The 15,853-nt window shown below is 36.4% G+C and overlaps 1 protein-coding gene across 22 annotated transcripts in view; it reads right to left on the bottom strand.

Moving 5' to 3' along the window:
• B3GALNT1 (beta-1,3-N-acetylgalactosaminyltransferase 1 (Globoside blood group)) overlaps positions 1–15,853 on the bottom strand; it is a 26,149-nt gene continuing 10,296 nt past the window's right edge. For 12 of the 22 annotated variants that reach the window (XM_077880178.1, XM_077880170.1, XM_077880175.1 and 9 more), the window contains 3 exons: positions 8,435–8,503; positions 4,832–4,927; positions 1–1,810 (listed from right to left, as the gene is read on the bottom strand). In XM_077880178.1, coding sequence (XP_077736304.1) covers positions 781–1,776 — 996 coding nt within the window. In that variant the 5' untranslated portion in view covers positions 1,777–1,810; positions 4,832–4,927; positions 8,435–8,503 and the 3' untranslated portion in view covers positions 1–780. Of the gene's footprint in view, positions 1,811–4,831; positions 4,928–8,434; positions 8,504–10,410; positions 10,580–15,853 lie in introns of all 22 variants that reach the window. The other 10 variants (XM_077880184.1, XM_077880181.1, XM_077880182.1 and 7 more) reach the window with 4 other exon arrangements.

Here is a 15,853-nt window from a genome sequence, read left to right on the forward strand (position 1 = left end):
TTCAGATCTTGTTTTAATTCTTCTCTACATTACCATGGTAAAACATTTATCAAAGTCCAAGAGATTACCGATATGCTATAATGACCAATGACTTTACATTAAATAAACTCATCAGTGAAGTAACTGGAAAAAAGTTCAAATGTAAAGGGTGATTTACTATTATCTTTATACAGTATTGAAATGACCATAACACTCAAACACCAGAAAGTCCTAAGTAATATTAAACAGTAATTCATAACAGTTCATAACTGTGAAATGCTGTAACATCTTAAAGTACTTTCTGAATGACCAGAATGGATGAAATTTTGCTTAGTATAATTTTAGTTTTTTTACACAGAACTATATATTTTGAAAAACTGGTAATCCACGTAAGATATACACAAAACCCTTACCTGACTAGACTGTTCGATGAATAGAACTCCACGTTGCTCTTTGTTATGGACTAATGAGCTTATAATTCAATGAAACCCTTTTCACAAGTTCTAGTTTCTAGAATGGCATGTTCAGATAGTTTGGTCCTATTAATTTTATTAACAAAAATCTCCGCTTCCTTTATAAGACATGTAATTCCTCTTATTATCACCTTCTAAGGGCCAGACTTGATTTCTGTCTAAATAAACCACGAGTGTAACCCTCCAGTCCCTAGTCCGTGGGCACTTCATGAGCCTCAGTTCAGTGTTAAGTCAACACAGTGACCTTCCCATGAGTTTGCCATTGGAGATTTTAGTCATTTTAATACTTTCCACAGAATACCCTGTCTTTCTCTAGGCTTTAGTCAAATTAATAATGGCATGTGGTATTCCTTAGCATAACCTGCCAAAATGTGATAATTTCCTTCGAAGAAAAGCCATGGGCTGCAATCACACGTCTGAGTTGACAGACATCCAAATGGATCCTATACAAAAAGAAAAGGTTGGTGTCTTCTGGAATATGGATGTCTACTTTTAATAAGTTCAAACAGATCCCAACATAAACATCTTCAAACTTGATGGGTTTTACATGACTCATCATTTCATAGATTCTTGGCACCAAATCTATGGACATTATATAACCCAACCCACTGCAGTATGGAGGAAACACCTTGAAGGGATACTCCTGGTATGAAATATGGGCTTTTTGATAAAATCCTCTATAGGAATAGTTATCAATCAAAGGATACCCTGTGAAAAACTTCTCTGAGTGGTTTACATTTAAAAGATACTTCACTAAATTGCCAGTATTGATGAAAACATCAGTGTCTGTCTTCATGATGTACTTGGCATTGGGGCAAAACTCAGTTACCCACCTGAATGCCATAATTGTTTTCAAGGTCAGATTATTATATGTGTCTAAAAAATCCTGTCGTATTATGTCACCATAAAGAAGGTGTTCATCCTCTAAGGACAATGCTAACATTTTGTCTTCCTTTTCAGCCTGTTGGCCTAATAAGAAAAATGTAAGAACTTCATATCCCCACCAAGACTTTTTTTCACCCCAAGTAACTCTAATGGCCTGTCTGGCTTTCACATCTGAAGGGTGTGAGGTCACCAGGATGACAAGAAATGGGTTCTGATGAGAGCAGTTTGAATGCTCTCGAAGTGTGAAGCGAAAGTCTTGTCTGTAAATTGGCTCATACTCATAGAAGTACATCCAGTTTACACGTTCTATTACATTGTAGTGGGGCAGGCTGAGGTACCACATCACAAGGAAACTCAGGAGTGACAGCAGGAGGAGGCTCCATTTGAGGGATCTCAGTGACATCCTACTCGGAAGGGTGGTCAAGAGAGAGAGGGCCATCCACAGCAGCTCAGAAGCACGTGAGCCTCAGGTCCTGCAAGATTTATCAGAGAGCTGGTTAGTACTCCAGTACCCAAGATTCATTATTAAATGATAATTGATTCATCTACTTAAAGTGAAAGAGTTGGGACGAAAGCTCCCAAACAAAACCCAGCATCCTGATCTGAACCTACTTAATTTCATTTAACTCTAAGCAAATGTATACCAACAACCAAGAGTGCATTTTAGCTTTTTACATTAAGACCGAGGTTAAAAACATATCCTTCTTTGCTTTGGGAAAATAATTTTTGTTTGGTTTAAATAACTGTTGAAATAGGATTTTGTCCTGAATGTCCAGAGGGACAGGGAGAGATGTGTAATGGAGGTTAAAAAATAAACCTGCAACAAAAACAAAAACAAAAAAAGCCACATTTCTTCTTCACTGCTATGGAAAAGAAGTAAAGAAATTAATGCAAAGAGCTATTACCAGCAACATGTCCCATTAAACCAAAGGTCTTTCTCCTATGTGTGATCTGATGTGCATTCTAGCAAATCTGGAATAAGGAAAACCCAGTAGCTACAATTAATTATTCATGTGAAATGAGATGAAAGCAGAGACTCTTCACCTGAGAGGCAAGCCCTCTAGACATAAACAGGATAACCATCTCCATAGCTTTTTAAATGCTCAAGACTGAAATAGCTTTTATTTGCCCAAAACACATCCCAGCTCCCCTTTTACCTCACTGGCTGAACTCAGTGCTCAGTCTGAATAGCAAGGGCTTAATATTAAAGGCCTGTCCCTAGTACTGAGTGTTCATGTGTTTCCCATTCTAGTCTATTTCAGAAACCCTGTGCCAGATCAGAATCATGGGATGGAACCTCCAAGAACACGTGCTTTTATACTCAATCCCCCCCACCTAGCTGAGATGAGAACAGAGGTAGGAGACACAGAGCACTCAGCCCGCAGTGACAGTGCAGCCCCTGCTCTGCGCTAGATCCCAAGGACAAGGCTGGTTTACAATTCAGGACCTTGCACAGCTTTCCTGGGATCAAGATATAAAGACAAACACATACTAAGTGGTTCCTAGATCTTCACAGACTATACGAGGCACCAAGACCAAAGGAAGATGGGAGAAGAAGAAAATCCCAAGGCAACAGAGAAACATGGCAGGACGGTGTAGCACAACCTGCTTATATCAAATGTTATGGGACCTCAAAATAAGGGACAAATCAACAACATGAGGGGCAGGCGGAGTAGGCTCTGACAGTGTCCTTTCATCCACAATCAGCTGCGGGGAGGGCTCCTCGGAAGCCAGAATTTGTTATGGAAAGTATACATTAATGTCATTATATGGAATGGCTGGCCTCCCAAGGGTTCCACCCTGGGTCAATCTTAGGTCTTTGGACACACAGCTCTTCTTACTCTTAATACTATGAAGATGACAGGATCCCAAGACTCCGTGTCCTCTCTATCTGGCCATATCTTACCTGCCCTGATTAGTTCTGGCCACGGTAATCTTTCCTTTCTTTGGTGCATGATACAATGGAATGTTCTGACAAACTCTCCAGTTTCACATATATGCGTCTTGCCTCTTGGTTTATAGTCTATGACTTTGTTGGCAAAGTTTTTCTCACATAATGAAAGTGCAAGACAGAGAAAGACCTACAGCAGGAGTGCAATGAACACAGACTTTTGTGTTATGCTATTTCTAGTTGTATATGAATAAAAGGTAGGTCTGTGTATCCCACTTCATTTTCCTTTCTCCACCTTACTAGGCTACACAGCCAGCTCGGAAAAACATGAAACAGAGAGACCTAGAGAAAGGATTAGAGAAATAATTAACCTCTTACATTTTCTCCTCATCTGGCTACTAGACACTGCACAGCCTTACGATGCTCAATTTACACCTTAGCCAACGACGATTTGTAAATTTATGACAATAGTTGTCAGATGACAGTTTTACGTCTTATCTAACAAATCAGCCCATTATAATACACTTCAGACAAACAGGAAGAAAGTATCCTGTGTGAGGAGCAGCATTTATAATTGCACATAGGCAACGAAGGCCCTGTTCCCCTTCAGTAATGGGAAGAACTCAAAACAGCAAATCTTTTTTTTTTTTTTTAATTTTTTATTTATTTATAATAGTCACACACAGAGAGAGAGGCAGAGACATAGGCAGAGGGAGAAGCAGGCTCCATGCACCAGGAGCCCGACGTGGGATTCGATCCTGGGTCTCCAGGATCACGCCCCAGGCCAAAGGCAGGCGCTAAACCGCTGCGCCACTCAGGGATCCCTAAAACAGCAAATCTTATGACAAAAGTTATCTTACGTGCATCCTATAAGCCACAGTTTCTAAATGTGAAAATGGGACTATGGTTGTGACATCTACTCCTTGTGGGTCCACAAAGATAATAAAGTGCCAGCGAGGAGAAGAGGAGCTTTCTGGTCCAAAAAAGGGGAAAGGTCTTTAAAACTCTTTTTTTTTTAATTTTTATTTATTTATGATAGTCACAGAGAGAGAGAGAGAGAGAGGCAGAGACACAGGCAGAGGGAGAAGCAGGCTCCATGCACCGGGAGCCCGACGTGGGATTCGATCCCGGGTCTCCAGGATCGCGCCCTGGGCCAAAGGCAGGCGCCAAACCCCTGCACCACCCAGGGATCCCGGAAAGGTCTTTAAAGGACTGGCCAGACAGACTGTAGATTACCCACAGCACAGGTGGTTCTAAAGGGAGAGACCAGAGTCACCCCCCAGCTCTGTCCCTCAACAAACAAGGTGAGCAGGCGGGTTCTTATTCTCTTATAACCTCAGTTTCTGTATCTCTACACTAAAGATGTCAGGACAGTGTAAATGGGGGATAACGTGTACAAAACACATCGCTGGCCGTTAAGTGTTCAATAAATAGAGTCTGTCATCACCAGCTGTGTTCCTCTCTTGGCAGCTATTCTATCCTGTTTGTGTTCTCTACATTGATTTTTATTGTCAAAGGAGTTATCCTACAAAAATAATCTTTATGAACTCTTACTACTTTAAGAAAAATGTTTCAGAGCCATGAATATATTTCCATTTCTTACTTACTTCTTGATTTATTTCTTCTGGGTAAAAGACCTTCAATTTCATCAACTGGATATTCAGTAGTCTGCAGCAGTCAAAAATAATGTTTGAAATTTCTGTAAGATAGATAAGAAATTTAACAGCATTTACTTATGAGTCAGGAGATCAGAGGTCAAAGAGGAGAAAAGAAGCCAGCCCACCTCCTCTAATTTCTTTCTGAACTAGCAACAGATACTGAAATAAAAAGTTAAGTCACTACCAGTCCACAGAACTCAGAGAGTTCATGGCTTCATCATGGGAAAAGAGCACTTGGTAATCAAGGCTTAAAACATACATCCAAGTTCTTACCTTAACCACTGTCCTAGGTCACGCTACCAGTTTCATTTCCCTGATTAAGAACTTGAGGGTCACTAAAATAAGTGATACACAAAACTTCTAAGAGATACTGTCTGGTATCCTCTCTTTAATTGTCTGTTCCACAGATGCATTCACAGGAGGCAACCCCGACATGCGACTGTCAACTACTACTTCCCAACCCACCCTTCTCCTTTGAACCTACATCTCTATTCACAAATACCCCAGGAGCATTAATAAACTGTGAGAAGAGAAACAGTGAGGCAAATCCCACTTCCTCCCATGATTCAGTATGTTCATATCTTGGTTTCTACTAGTCAGTTTGAAAACCAGAGCAAGACACAAAAAGCAGGGAGGCACTGACATATATCAGATACCTCTCATACAAAAAATTTTCCCAATGGATTAAAGATTCAAGCGAGAAAAAAATGAACCTTTCATAGCACTAAAAGAAAATATGAATATTTTAATAGTTTTGAAGTGGGGAAGATCTTTTAATTACTCAACTGTAAGGAAACAGCATAGAACCCATAAATGAAATTTTGATCAAAATTTCAAAAATTTCTTTTTTTTTTAAGCCACATGTTTATTTTTTTTTTAAATTTTTTATTCATTTATGATAGTCACAGAGAGAGAGCGAGAGAGAGAGAGAGAGAGAGAGGCAGAGAGAGAAGCAGGCTCCATGCACCGGGAGCCTGATGTGGGATTCGATCCGGGATCTCCAGGATCGCGCCCTGGGCCAAAGGCAGGTGCCAAACCGCTGCGCCACCCAGGGATCCCTCAAAAATTTCTTAACAAGACTGAAAAGCAAAAATATAAAAACAAAAAACTGAAAAAAAATAAACAACAATATAAAGCACAAACAAGGTTAAAGATAAAAAGCCACCTTGGGGGAAAAAAAAACACCTGAAATTTCATGACAAAGATTTGTAAGCCCAATAAAAATAGAGACTTAACATAAATTAAGAACAAGATGAATTATACTATAAGAGAATAAATGGTCAAAAGAGAAGTTCTCAAAAGAACTACTGATCCCTCAAAAGTGATCAATAAAACAGGAAAAGATGTTCAAATGCACAAGTAGAAATATTGACAAAAATCGCAAACCAGCAAATTCAAGGAAAAAATATAACAATACTCAGTATGTGTGAGGAAAAAGACATTCTCGTGCACTTGGGGGGGGGGGGAATTTGAAAACATATAGAAAAATTTTAAATATGTACACCCTTTGACCAAGCAATACTACTGCTAGCAATTTATCCTACAGAAATAAACAGGTGACTATGCCCAATTTATAATACGAAAAATATCTGATTTAAATGCCTCCCACTAGGGAACTGGTTCAACAAAATTATGATACATCCATACAGGAACATATGTTTATTCATTATATAAAATGAAGCTTACTTATATTCCCTTGATATGTTACTAAATGAAAAATGCAGTTGCAAAACTGCTTATGGGCTATGAGTCCTTTTGAAATATGAAAAGATAATGATCTATAAACACACAGTCACATATGCTGAGCAAGATTTCTAGAATCATGTGTTCCAATATGTCAATGGTTTTTATTCTGTGGGATTTCTGGCAGATTTCTTCTTTCTTTCATTTTTCTTTCTGTATCATATGGATTTTTCCATGCTATGATGCACAGTCTTCGTAAATACATAAAAAACAAAGCCAAAAAATTTAATTTTATCCTTGTGTATCTCAAAGTTCCACTGAGCAGCAGCAACCCTAAGCTTGTAGTCAGGATCTGAGTTTCATCTTATCCTAGTTCTTCTCTCAAAGTGTGACCAATTCATGATATTTCTATTTGGTATTATTCTCTCTTATTCCAGTGAATATTATCTCAATATAGTAAGGAATGATTTTAAAAATCTACTCAAGGGACGCCTGGGCGGCTCAGTGGTTAAGTGTCTGACTTCGGCTCAGGGTGTGATCCCAGAGTCCCAGGATCGAGTCCCACATCGGGCTCCCTGAGTGGAGCCTGCTTCTCCCTCTGCTTGTGTCTCTGCCTCTCTCTCTCTCTCTCTGCATCTCTCAAATAAATAAATAAAATCTTTAAAATAAAAAATAAAAAAATAAAAAATAAAAATCTCAAAACATAGTAATTGGATTTATATCAGGTTATATTTTTATAATTATAATATAATATTATAATTATGTAATTATAATATTTATATGTAATTATATTATATAATTTTTATGTGATTATATTAAATTATATTTATATATTAATATAAATATATTTATATTAATATAAATCTAATAGAATTTATATTAGCTAATAATATTAGCACTTTATATATGTGTATATACACACACACACACTCACATATATCTAAAATAGTTTATGAAGTATTCACAACAAATATTATTAGTTCCCCTCAATAACTCTATATACTAGGTCAGTTGATTTTACTGTACCTTTTTTATAGCTAAATTTTAGAGATTTCAAGTGAAATAAAGACACTTTCAAACAGAGCAGGACTTACAAAGTCCACAAACTCTAGCTGAAAGTACCAAAGGACTATACTTCAGAATGTAGAAAAATGAACTCAGGAGGATGGAATGGCATCAAAGAAACAAACAGAAGCAAGGAGATAATTAAAAGATAGTAAAAACTAATACAGATAGTAAAACAAAGAGAGAGAGAATAATAAGAACAAAAATGATTTTTTTTAATGTGGTCAGAAAAAGTGAAACTAAAATAACATATAAAAATGACAGCGTTGCTGTAAATAGATTTTTACAAAATTAAAATGTTAATATTCTTACCTAATTCAGAAGGCACAAGGAAAGAGTGATAAACTTTAACACTATACAAAAAAATTCATTTAAGAATACATATTAACCTTCAGAAGGACCATTGATATAACAGATAGGTGGAATATATATCTTCCACACTGAGAAATAAAAGGAACAAAGCAAGCTATCAATTCAATAGAGAGTAGAAGAAGAGAAAAAAAAAAAAAAAGGCAGAGAAAATGCATGGCAAATAGAAAACACAAAATATGTCAGAACTAAATACAAATGGTGGCCCCAGGTGGCTTAGTTGGTTGGGCATTCATGGTTTAAGCTCAGGTCATGATTTCAGGGTCACAAGATCAAGTCCCATGTCTGGCTCTGCCCTGGGCATGGAGTCTGCTCAAGATTCTCTCTCCCTCTCCCTCTGCCCCACCCCTTCTAAAAAAAAGTAAAATGAGAAGTTTAAAAAAATAAAAGAAGTAAATATAAATATATTGTCAGAGTGAATATAAACTCACCTACTAAAAGATAAGAGACTCTCAAATTGGCTTAAAATTCTGCCATTATACTGCTTATAAGACACATGCCTAAAACAACAAAAATTTTAAAATTAGTAAATAAGAAAACATATCAGGAAAATGCCAATCAGAAGGCTGCTACAATTAAATATTAATGTCACATATTTTAAATAAACAGCAATTAAAAGGGACAAGAAAATTGTGCTACCAATAAAGGAGCCATCCAATAAGATAATTTAATAATCATGAAGCTACATAAACATAAAAACAAAGCCTCAAAAATATATAAAGCAAACTCTGAAAAGTATCAGTACAAATGGAAAAATCTATAATCCTAATGGGAGGTTTTTAACAAATCCCTCTAAATAACTAATACATCAAGCAGGCCAAAAATAAGGATATGAGTATTTCAAATAATATTAACAAATGTAATAGAACAGTAATATTTGTTTCAAAATCACATGAGACATTTATTTAAAAATTGATGTTAGGTTATATAAGCCATTTTAAGAATCTTTAAAATTCAATTTAACAAGGATGCCTGGCTGGCTCAGCTGATAGAGCATGTGACTCCTGATCCCAGGGTCAGGAGTTCAAGCCCCATGTTAGATGTAGAGATTACTTAAATAAAACAAAAACAAACCTTAATTTAACAGAGACCACATTATTTGACCACAATAGAACAAAAATGTAACTTGAAAAACTCTTAACAAAAGAAACTTGTTTGGAAACTCAACATCCTTATACACACACAATTTCTGTTTAATCCATAAATTTAAAGAGAATACCATACTGGAAAGTGTAAAATATGTGCAACTGAATAAGATGAATTTATTACATTTCAGTGAGACATTATTACATCAACTCCTTAATTTAAAACTATTGGTTTGGGGCAAGGGGTTGGAAAGAAGACAAGGCTTTGTGGGGTTTGTTTTTGTTTTTTGTTTTAAAGAATGCTCTGTAGTTCAGGGAAGACAAACAGCTCTAACCAAAGAGGAAAAACTCCTCTCTAAAGAAAAATGCCAATTATAAATGTAGGTAGAATGACAAAACAAGAAAAGTATCATTTTGCAACCTCTCGTGAAATTATGGATTCAGGCAATGATTTTTTATTTTACTTTATTTATTTTTCATGAGAGACACAGAGCAAGAGGTAGAGACACAGGCAGAAGGAGAAGCAGGCTCCCTTTGGGGGGTGTGATGTGGGACTTGATCCCAGGACCCCGGGATCACGACCTGAGCCAAAAGCAGATGCTCAACCACTGAGCCACGTAGATGCTTCCAGGCAATGATTATTAATCAGTGTTTTAGTCATCAAAGTAAAGATTAATAAGGAATCGGACATCTGTGTGGTGCTAAAGTAACACCACAAAGATGACCCTTTACCTACAAGGACTGAAACAATATAAATTTTATACTGGCAGAATTAGAGTGCTAATAATCAAAGTTAGCATTATAAATGGTAGAACAAACACATACTATTTATCTCCCACCGAGATACAGTATGGAATGACAATATTATCTCTGATGAATCCTAGCCAAAACTGTTCAATTGGAACCAAATCAAAATTTATACAAAATACCGAGAACAGAACAAGCTAAGGAACACCATAGGCAACATTCAAAGAAATCTAAGAGCTGGGATTGTCAATTAGCATGAAATCTTCAGCTAGTTATTACCAAGAGGAAAAAGGGATAGCTATAGATTTAAAATGATTTAAGGACACACAAATTGCTATGTATGGTCCTGGACTGGGTCCTGGAGAAATATGAATACAATCTATGTATTAGCTGATGCCAAAAAGATTATTAATCTATTTATGTGCAAAAATGTTAACCAGCTACAAAAGAAAATGTTCCAGTAAATAAATGTGGTATATCTATACAACAGAATACTATACAGTTACAAAAAGAAACAAAGTACTAATACAAGCTATAATAAATATCAGTTTTAAGAACTCAGAACATGGGGGCACCTGGGTGGCTCAGTTGGATGAGTGTCTGATTCTTGATTTCAGCTCTGGTCATGATCTTGGGGTTTTGGGATCAAGCCTTGCATTGAGCTCCGTGCTCGGTGTGGAGTCTGACTGGAATTCTCTCTCCCTCTGACTCTGCCCCTCCCCTGTTTGCATGCACCCTCTCTCTCTTTCAAAATAAATAAAAACAAACACCTTTAAAAAAAAAAACTCAAAACATGGATGAATCTAAAAAACATTAAGCTAAGTAAAAGAGGCCTGAAACAAAAGACCGTGTGTGTGTGTGTGTGTGTGTGTGTGTGTGTGTGACTCCAGAAAAGGCAAATTTATGGACAGGTTAGTGGTTGCTTAGGGGTAGCATCAACAACTGGCTGCAAATGGAGATAAAGAATCATTTTGGAGTAATGGAAATATTTAAAATTTGATTTAGTGATGGCTGCAGAACTGTAAATTTAGTAAAAGTCACTGAATTGTATGATTAAGATGAAATAATTTTATGGTATGTAAGTCATACCTCAATAAAGCTGTTAAAAATAAAATTCAAAAAATTTGTCCTATTATTAAGAGTATATAATAGAAAGTCAAGATATCTGTACTTATTTTTAAAAATTTCAGTAATAAAAACTAAAGAGAATTAAGGAAACAAATTCCCTCTCTCATTCCTTTATGGTGGAATAGAAAATGGTTAACACTTCTCTGGAGGGTAATAAATTTGTACAAATTACTTATACATTTACTCTTTTCTCAGTAATTTTGTTCCTGGAATTTATTTTAGGCACAGTCATTTATGTCTAAAATGATAAGACATTTTATTGTTATTAGATACAACATTATAATAGCAAGTAATTAGAAATAACCCAAGGAATCATTAACAAGGTATTACTTACATAAACAATGATACATCCAAAACAATGGAATACTATACAGATGTTTTAAAAAAAAGAATGAAGATATTTTCTAAGTACTGACATGAAAGATTTTTGGAAAGTATTAAGTGGAGAAGGAAGATGTAGAACAATGTTTACAATGCGCTAACTTTCGTATTAAAAGAAAGAGAAGGGATCCCTGGGTGGCGCAGCGGTTTAGCGCCTGCCTTTGGCCCAGGGCGCGATCCTGGAGACCCGGGATCGAATCCCACGTCGGGCTCCCAGTGCATAGAGCCTGCTTCTCCCTCTGCCTATGTCTCTGCCTCTCTCTCTCTCTCTCTCTGTGTGAATATCATAAATAAATAAATAAAATTAAAAAAAAAAAATTTTTAGAAAGAGAAATAGGGCACCTGGGTGACTGAGTCTGTTAAGCATCCAACTCTTGATTTTGGCTCAGGTCATGATTTCAGGGTTGTGAGACAGAGTTCCACGTTGGGAATCCTCGCTCAGCAGGGAGTCTGTCTGAAATCTTGAAATTCTCTCCCTCTGCCCCTCCACCTGCCCCCCACCTCTAAAATAAATAAATCTTTTTTTAAAAAAGGAAAAGAAAAAAATATATATATTTGTATGTGTATGAGAAAAACAATGGAAAGACACATACAATGGGCAGGGAGGAATAGAGGAGATCAGAAAAGGAGTAGGAACATTTTTTTTTTTTTTTTTAAGATTTTATTTATTTGAGATGGAGCAAGAGAGAGAGCACAAGCCAGAGGACAGAGGGAGAAGCAGGCTCCCTACTAAGCAGACAGCCTGATGCAGAGCTCATGATCTGAGCCAAAGGCGGATACTTAACCAGCTGAGCCACCCAGCCACCCCAAGAGCATCCCTTTCTTATATTACTTTATATTTCCCTGTTATATTACTTAATACTATTATTTGGTTATATTACTTTGTAAGTTATATAGTTTTTATAGTATCTTGATTCTTAAAACACTTGAATACATCAAAATTCAAAACAATGAAAATAAAAATTTTTCCCTTTTCATTTTAAAGTGGTACATATAAAAACATACTGGATATAACTAAAGCAGTCCTTACAGAAAACTAACTTTTTTAAGAAAACTAATTTTTTAAAGATGGTGTATAATTTATATACAATAAAATTCACCCTTTTAATTTTACTGTTCTGTACAAGTAGATACCAGCACAATCAAGATATGAAGCAATTGTCATCACAACAAAAATTCTACAAATGTCTCCTTTTTTTTAAGAAGATTTTATTTATTCATTCATTCATTCATTCATTCATTCGAGACAGAGAGAGGCAGAGACACAGGCAGAGGGAGAAGCAGGCTCCATGCAGGAGCCCGATGTGGGACTCAATCCCAGGACCCCAGGATAACAACCTGAGCTGAAGGCAGGAGCTAAACCGCTAAGCCCCCCAGGGGTCCCCCTACTAATGTCTCCTAATCGATTCTTCCCTGACCTCCATTTTCATCCCTTTAGTTTTGCCAAACCAGAAAATGTCATGTAAATAGAATGACACAGTATGCAGACTTTCAAGCATAATAATAGATTTTTTAAAAGACTGAAAATAAATGAGCTGAGTACTTAACTCAAGAAGTTAAAAAGAGAATTCTAATATTATTACAGAAACAAGAAAACAGAAGGGATAAGATAAAGCAGAAAACAATGAAAAACAAAAAAGACGATTATTAAAAAACAAATATTAGGAACAGAAGGGAAGTGTCTAACCTGTCAGAGAAACTGTAGCAAATTTAATGATGAAACTTTAGAAATATTTCTATTAAAAAGTCAGGAAAAAGACAAGGATGCCCATTATTGCCTGTACTGTTCAGTGTTGTTCTAGAAAGTGTTACTGTCCACTAAAACAAGAAGAGGAGATAAGATGAAAAAACTGTTAAGGAAGAAAAGAAAACCTGCTATTATTTTTATATTATGTAATCACCTACATCGAAAACTCAAAGGGAGAAAGACAACATACAAGAACGAACAGGTTTACCAAGATGCTGGATATGAGCTCACATATGTATCTAAAACATAAAAAACCCAAAAATTTAAGGAAAAATACAGCACCAACAAAAACTACAGAGTTCAAATAAAGCTAACAAAAAGTGTGCAGGAACCTGGTGCAGAACAGTAAAAATCTTTTCTGAAGAATCAAAAAAAAAAAAAAAAGTGAATAAACAAGAGAGAGCATTCTCAGATATAAGATAACTCAAAAGTAAAGATTCCACTTTCCCAAATTAATAAATTCATAGGATTAATGAAAGGAACTTAATGATCTAGGAATAACCAACACAATTTTGAACACAAAGAATGAAGTTGGGGTGAGGTGTTATGAAGTCATCTCGCAGAGCTATAGTAATTAAAACAGAGCAGCAGAAAAACAGATTAAACAGTTGAATAGCACTAAGACCCGGAAGCAGATCTACACCTACGCTGGGACTTGAAAAATGGCAGAGTGCATCACAAACCAATGGGGAAAAGATTCAATAAAATGGTTTTGGAATAAATGTGGCAAAAGTAAAACCATATTCATATTTATTTTCAAAATAAAATTCCAAGTAGATATAAGAAATTTAAAAAGGAAAGCTCAAACTATTATAGAAAATACAGCAGAATATCTTTGTGAACCTATGTGTTGGGAAAGCCTTTATAAACAAGTTACAAAAAGCATATCCCATCAAAGAGATGAGAAATACATTGGGTAACATTAAAATATAAAGCTTACAAAAAAAATACATAAAGCTTACAGAACAAGTTAAAAGGAGAGCCACAGACTCAGAGAAGATACATACGAGTAAAACAAAGGGCTGGCATCCAGAATCTTTTCATTATATTTTATATACAGTATATATTTGTAATCATATGTTGTTTGTATAAAGTTTATAAATCAAAATAATGGGTGACACGTAAGTAAAAAGTTCACAGAAAAGGAAATCAGAAAGGCCGATAAACATGAAAAGAGGGTCAGCCTCACTAGTGATCATGGAAATTCAAATTAAAGTCAGATACCAAATTTTTAACCCATCAGGAAATATCAAAAAGTTTATTATTAATAAGGTGTTAGAGTAAATGCTATTTGTCATACACAGTCAAAGTACACACCATTACTGGCCCTTTGGTAGGTAAGCAATATGGTTGCATCTAGCAAAATAAAAAATAGACTTTCCTTTCCTAGGACTATATCCTAGAAAAGCTTTCATTTGTGTACACATATGGAGACATGCGCAAGCATGCTCACTATGGGGCTATGAAAACAGATAATCTGAGGCAAATGAAATATCTATCCATAAGATAATAAATAAAATCTAGTACTGTCTTCCAATGGACTCCTACAAAACAACAGTTAAAAGGAATGAACTGGATTTATACACAGAGTACCAATTTGGATAGTACTAAAAAATAAAATATTTTTTTGTTTTGTTTTAAATATTTTATTTATTTATTCATGAGAGACAGAGAGAGAGAGAGGCAGAGACACAGGCAGAGGGAGAAGCAGGATCCATGCAGGGAGCCTGATGCGGGACTCGATCCCGGGACTCCAGGATCTTGCCCTGGGCCGAAGGCAGGCACTAAACTGCTGAGCCACTCAGTAATCCCCCCAAAATAAAATGGTGAGTAAAATATAGAAGTTGAAAAATTAAATAAATATGTCATACCATTTATATAAGTAGTTTTAAACTGCACACAAGAAACAGTGAGCTTTCAGAAGCAGTACACACACAAAACTATTTTTCTCTCCAAAGATTTTATTTACTAGAGAGAGAGAGAAAGAGAGAATGTGAGCACATGCACATGAGCTGAGGGAGGGGGAGGGACAGAGGGAAAGAGAGAAGCAGGCTACCCACCCACCACAGCCAGTTAGCTACTCAACCAACTGAGCCACCCAGGTGCCCCCACACAAAACTTTTTTTTTTTTTAAGATTTTGTTTATTCATGAAAGACACAGAGAGGCAGAGACATAGGGAGAGGGAGAAGCAGGCTCCATGCAGGAAGCCTGATGCGGGACCGTGGGGCTCATCCCAGGACCTGGAGATCACCACCTGATCCAAAGGCAGACATCCAACCACTGAGCCATCCAGGTGCCCCCACAACACTATTTTTTAAAGAAACTGCTGGACTATCTTCCACACTCAGCAGTGTGGGTGTCGCTGTGGAAGAATGAATGGGGCATGTGGTGAAAAGGGGAAAGAGAAGACTAGCCACAAATACTATGAAGTATTAGCATTTGTTAATTCAGGGTGATGGAAATATAGGCTTTCTCTTATATTTTCAGTTTTCTCTGTATTTTAAATTTATCAAAACAGGGAAAAAAACTACAATAAAAATGCGTGGGTATCAGAGTTAAATGGCTCACCTAAATCTTGTATTTAATACTTAATGGTTGTGTGACTTTGGGGAAGTTACTTAACTTCTCAAAAATATCTTTTCCAGCTATAAACCTAGCACCGCAATACCAATTCAGTTACTGAGGTTTATGTGGAGAACACAGACTATTCAGTGAGTACACTAAGTAGTTTCTGGAGTTAAAGGGACACTCAGTATCTGCA

The sequence above is a fragment of the Canis aureus genome, chromosome 31 (genome assembly GCF_053574225.1).
Source record: "Canis aureus isolate CA01 chromosome 31, VMU_Caureus_v.1.0, whole genome shotgun sequence".
In the NCBI taxonomy this organism is placed as follows: Eukaryota; Metazoa; Chordata; class Mammalia; order Carnivora; family Canidae; genus Canis; species Canis aureus.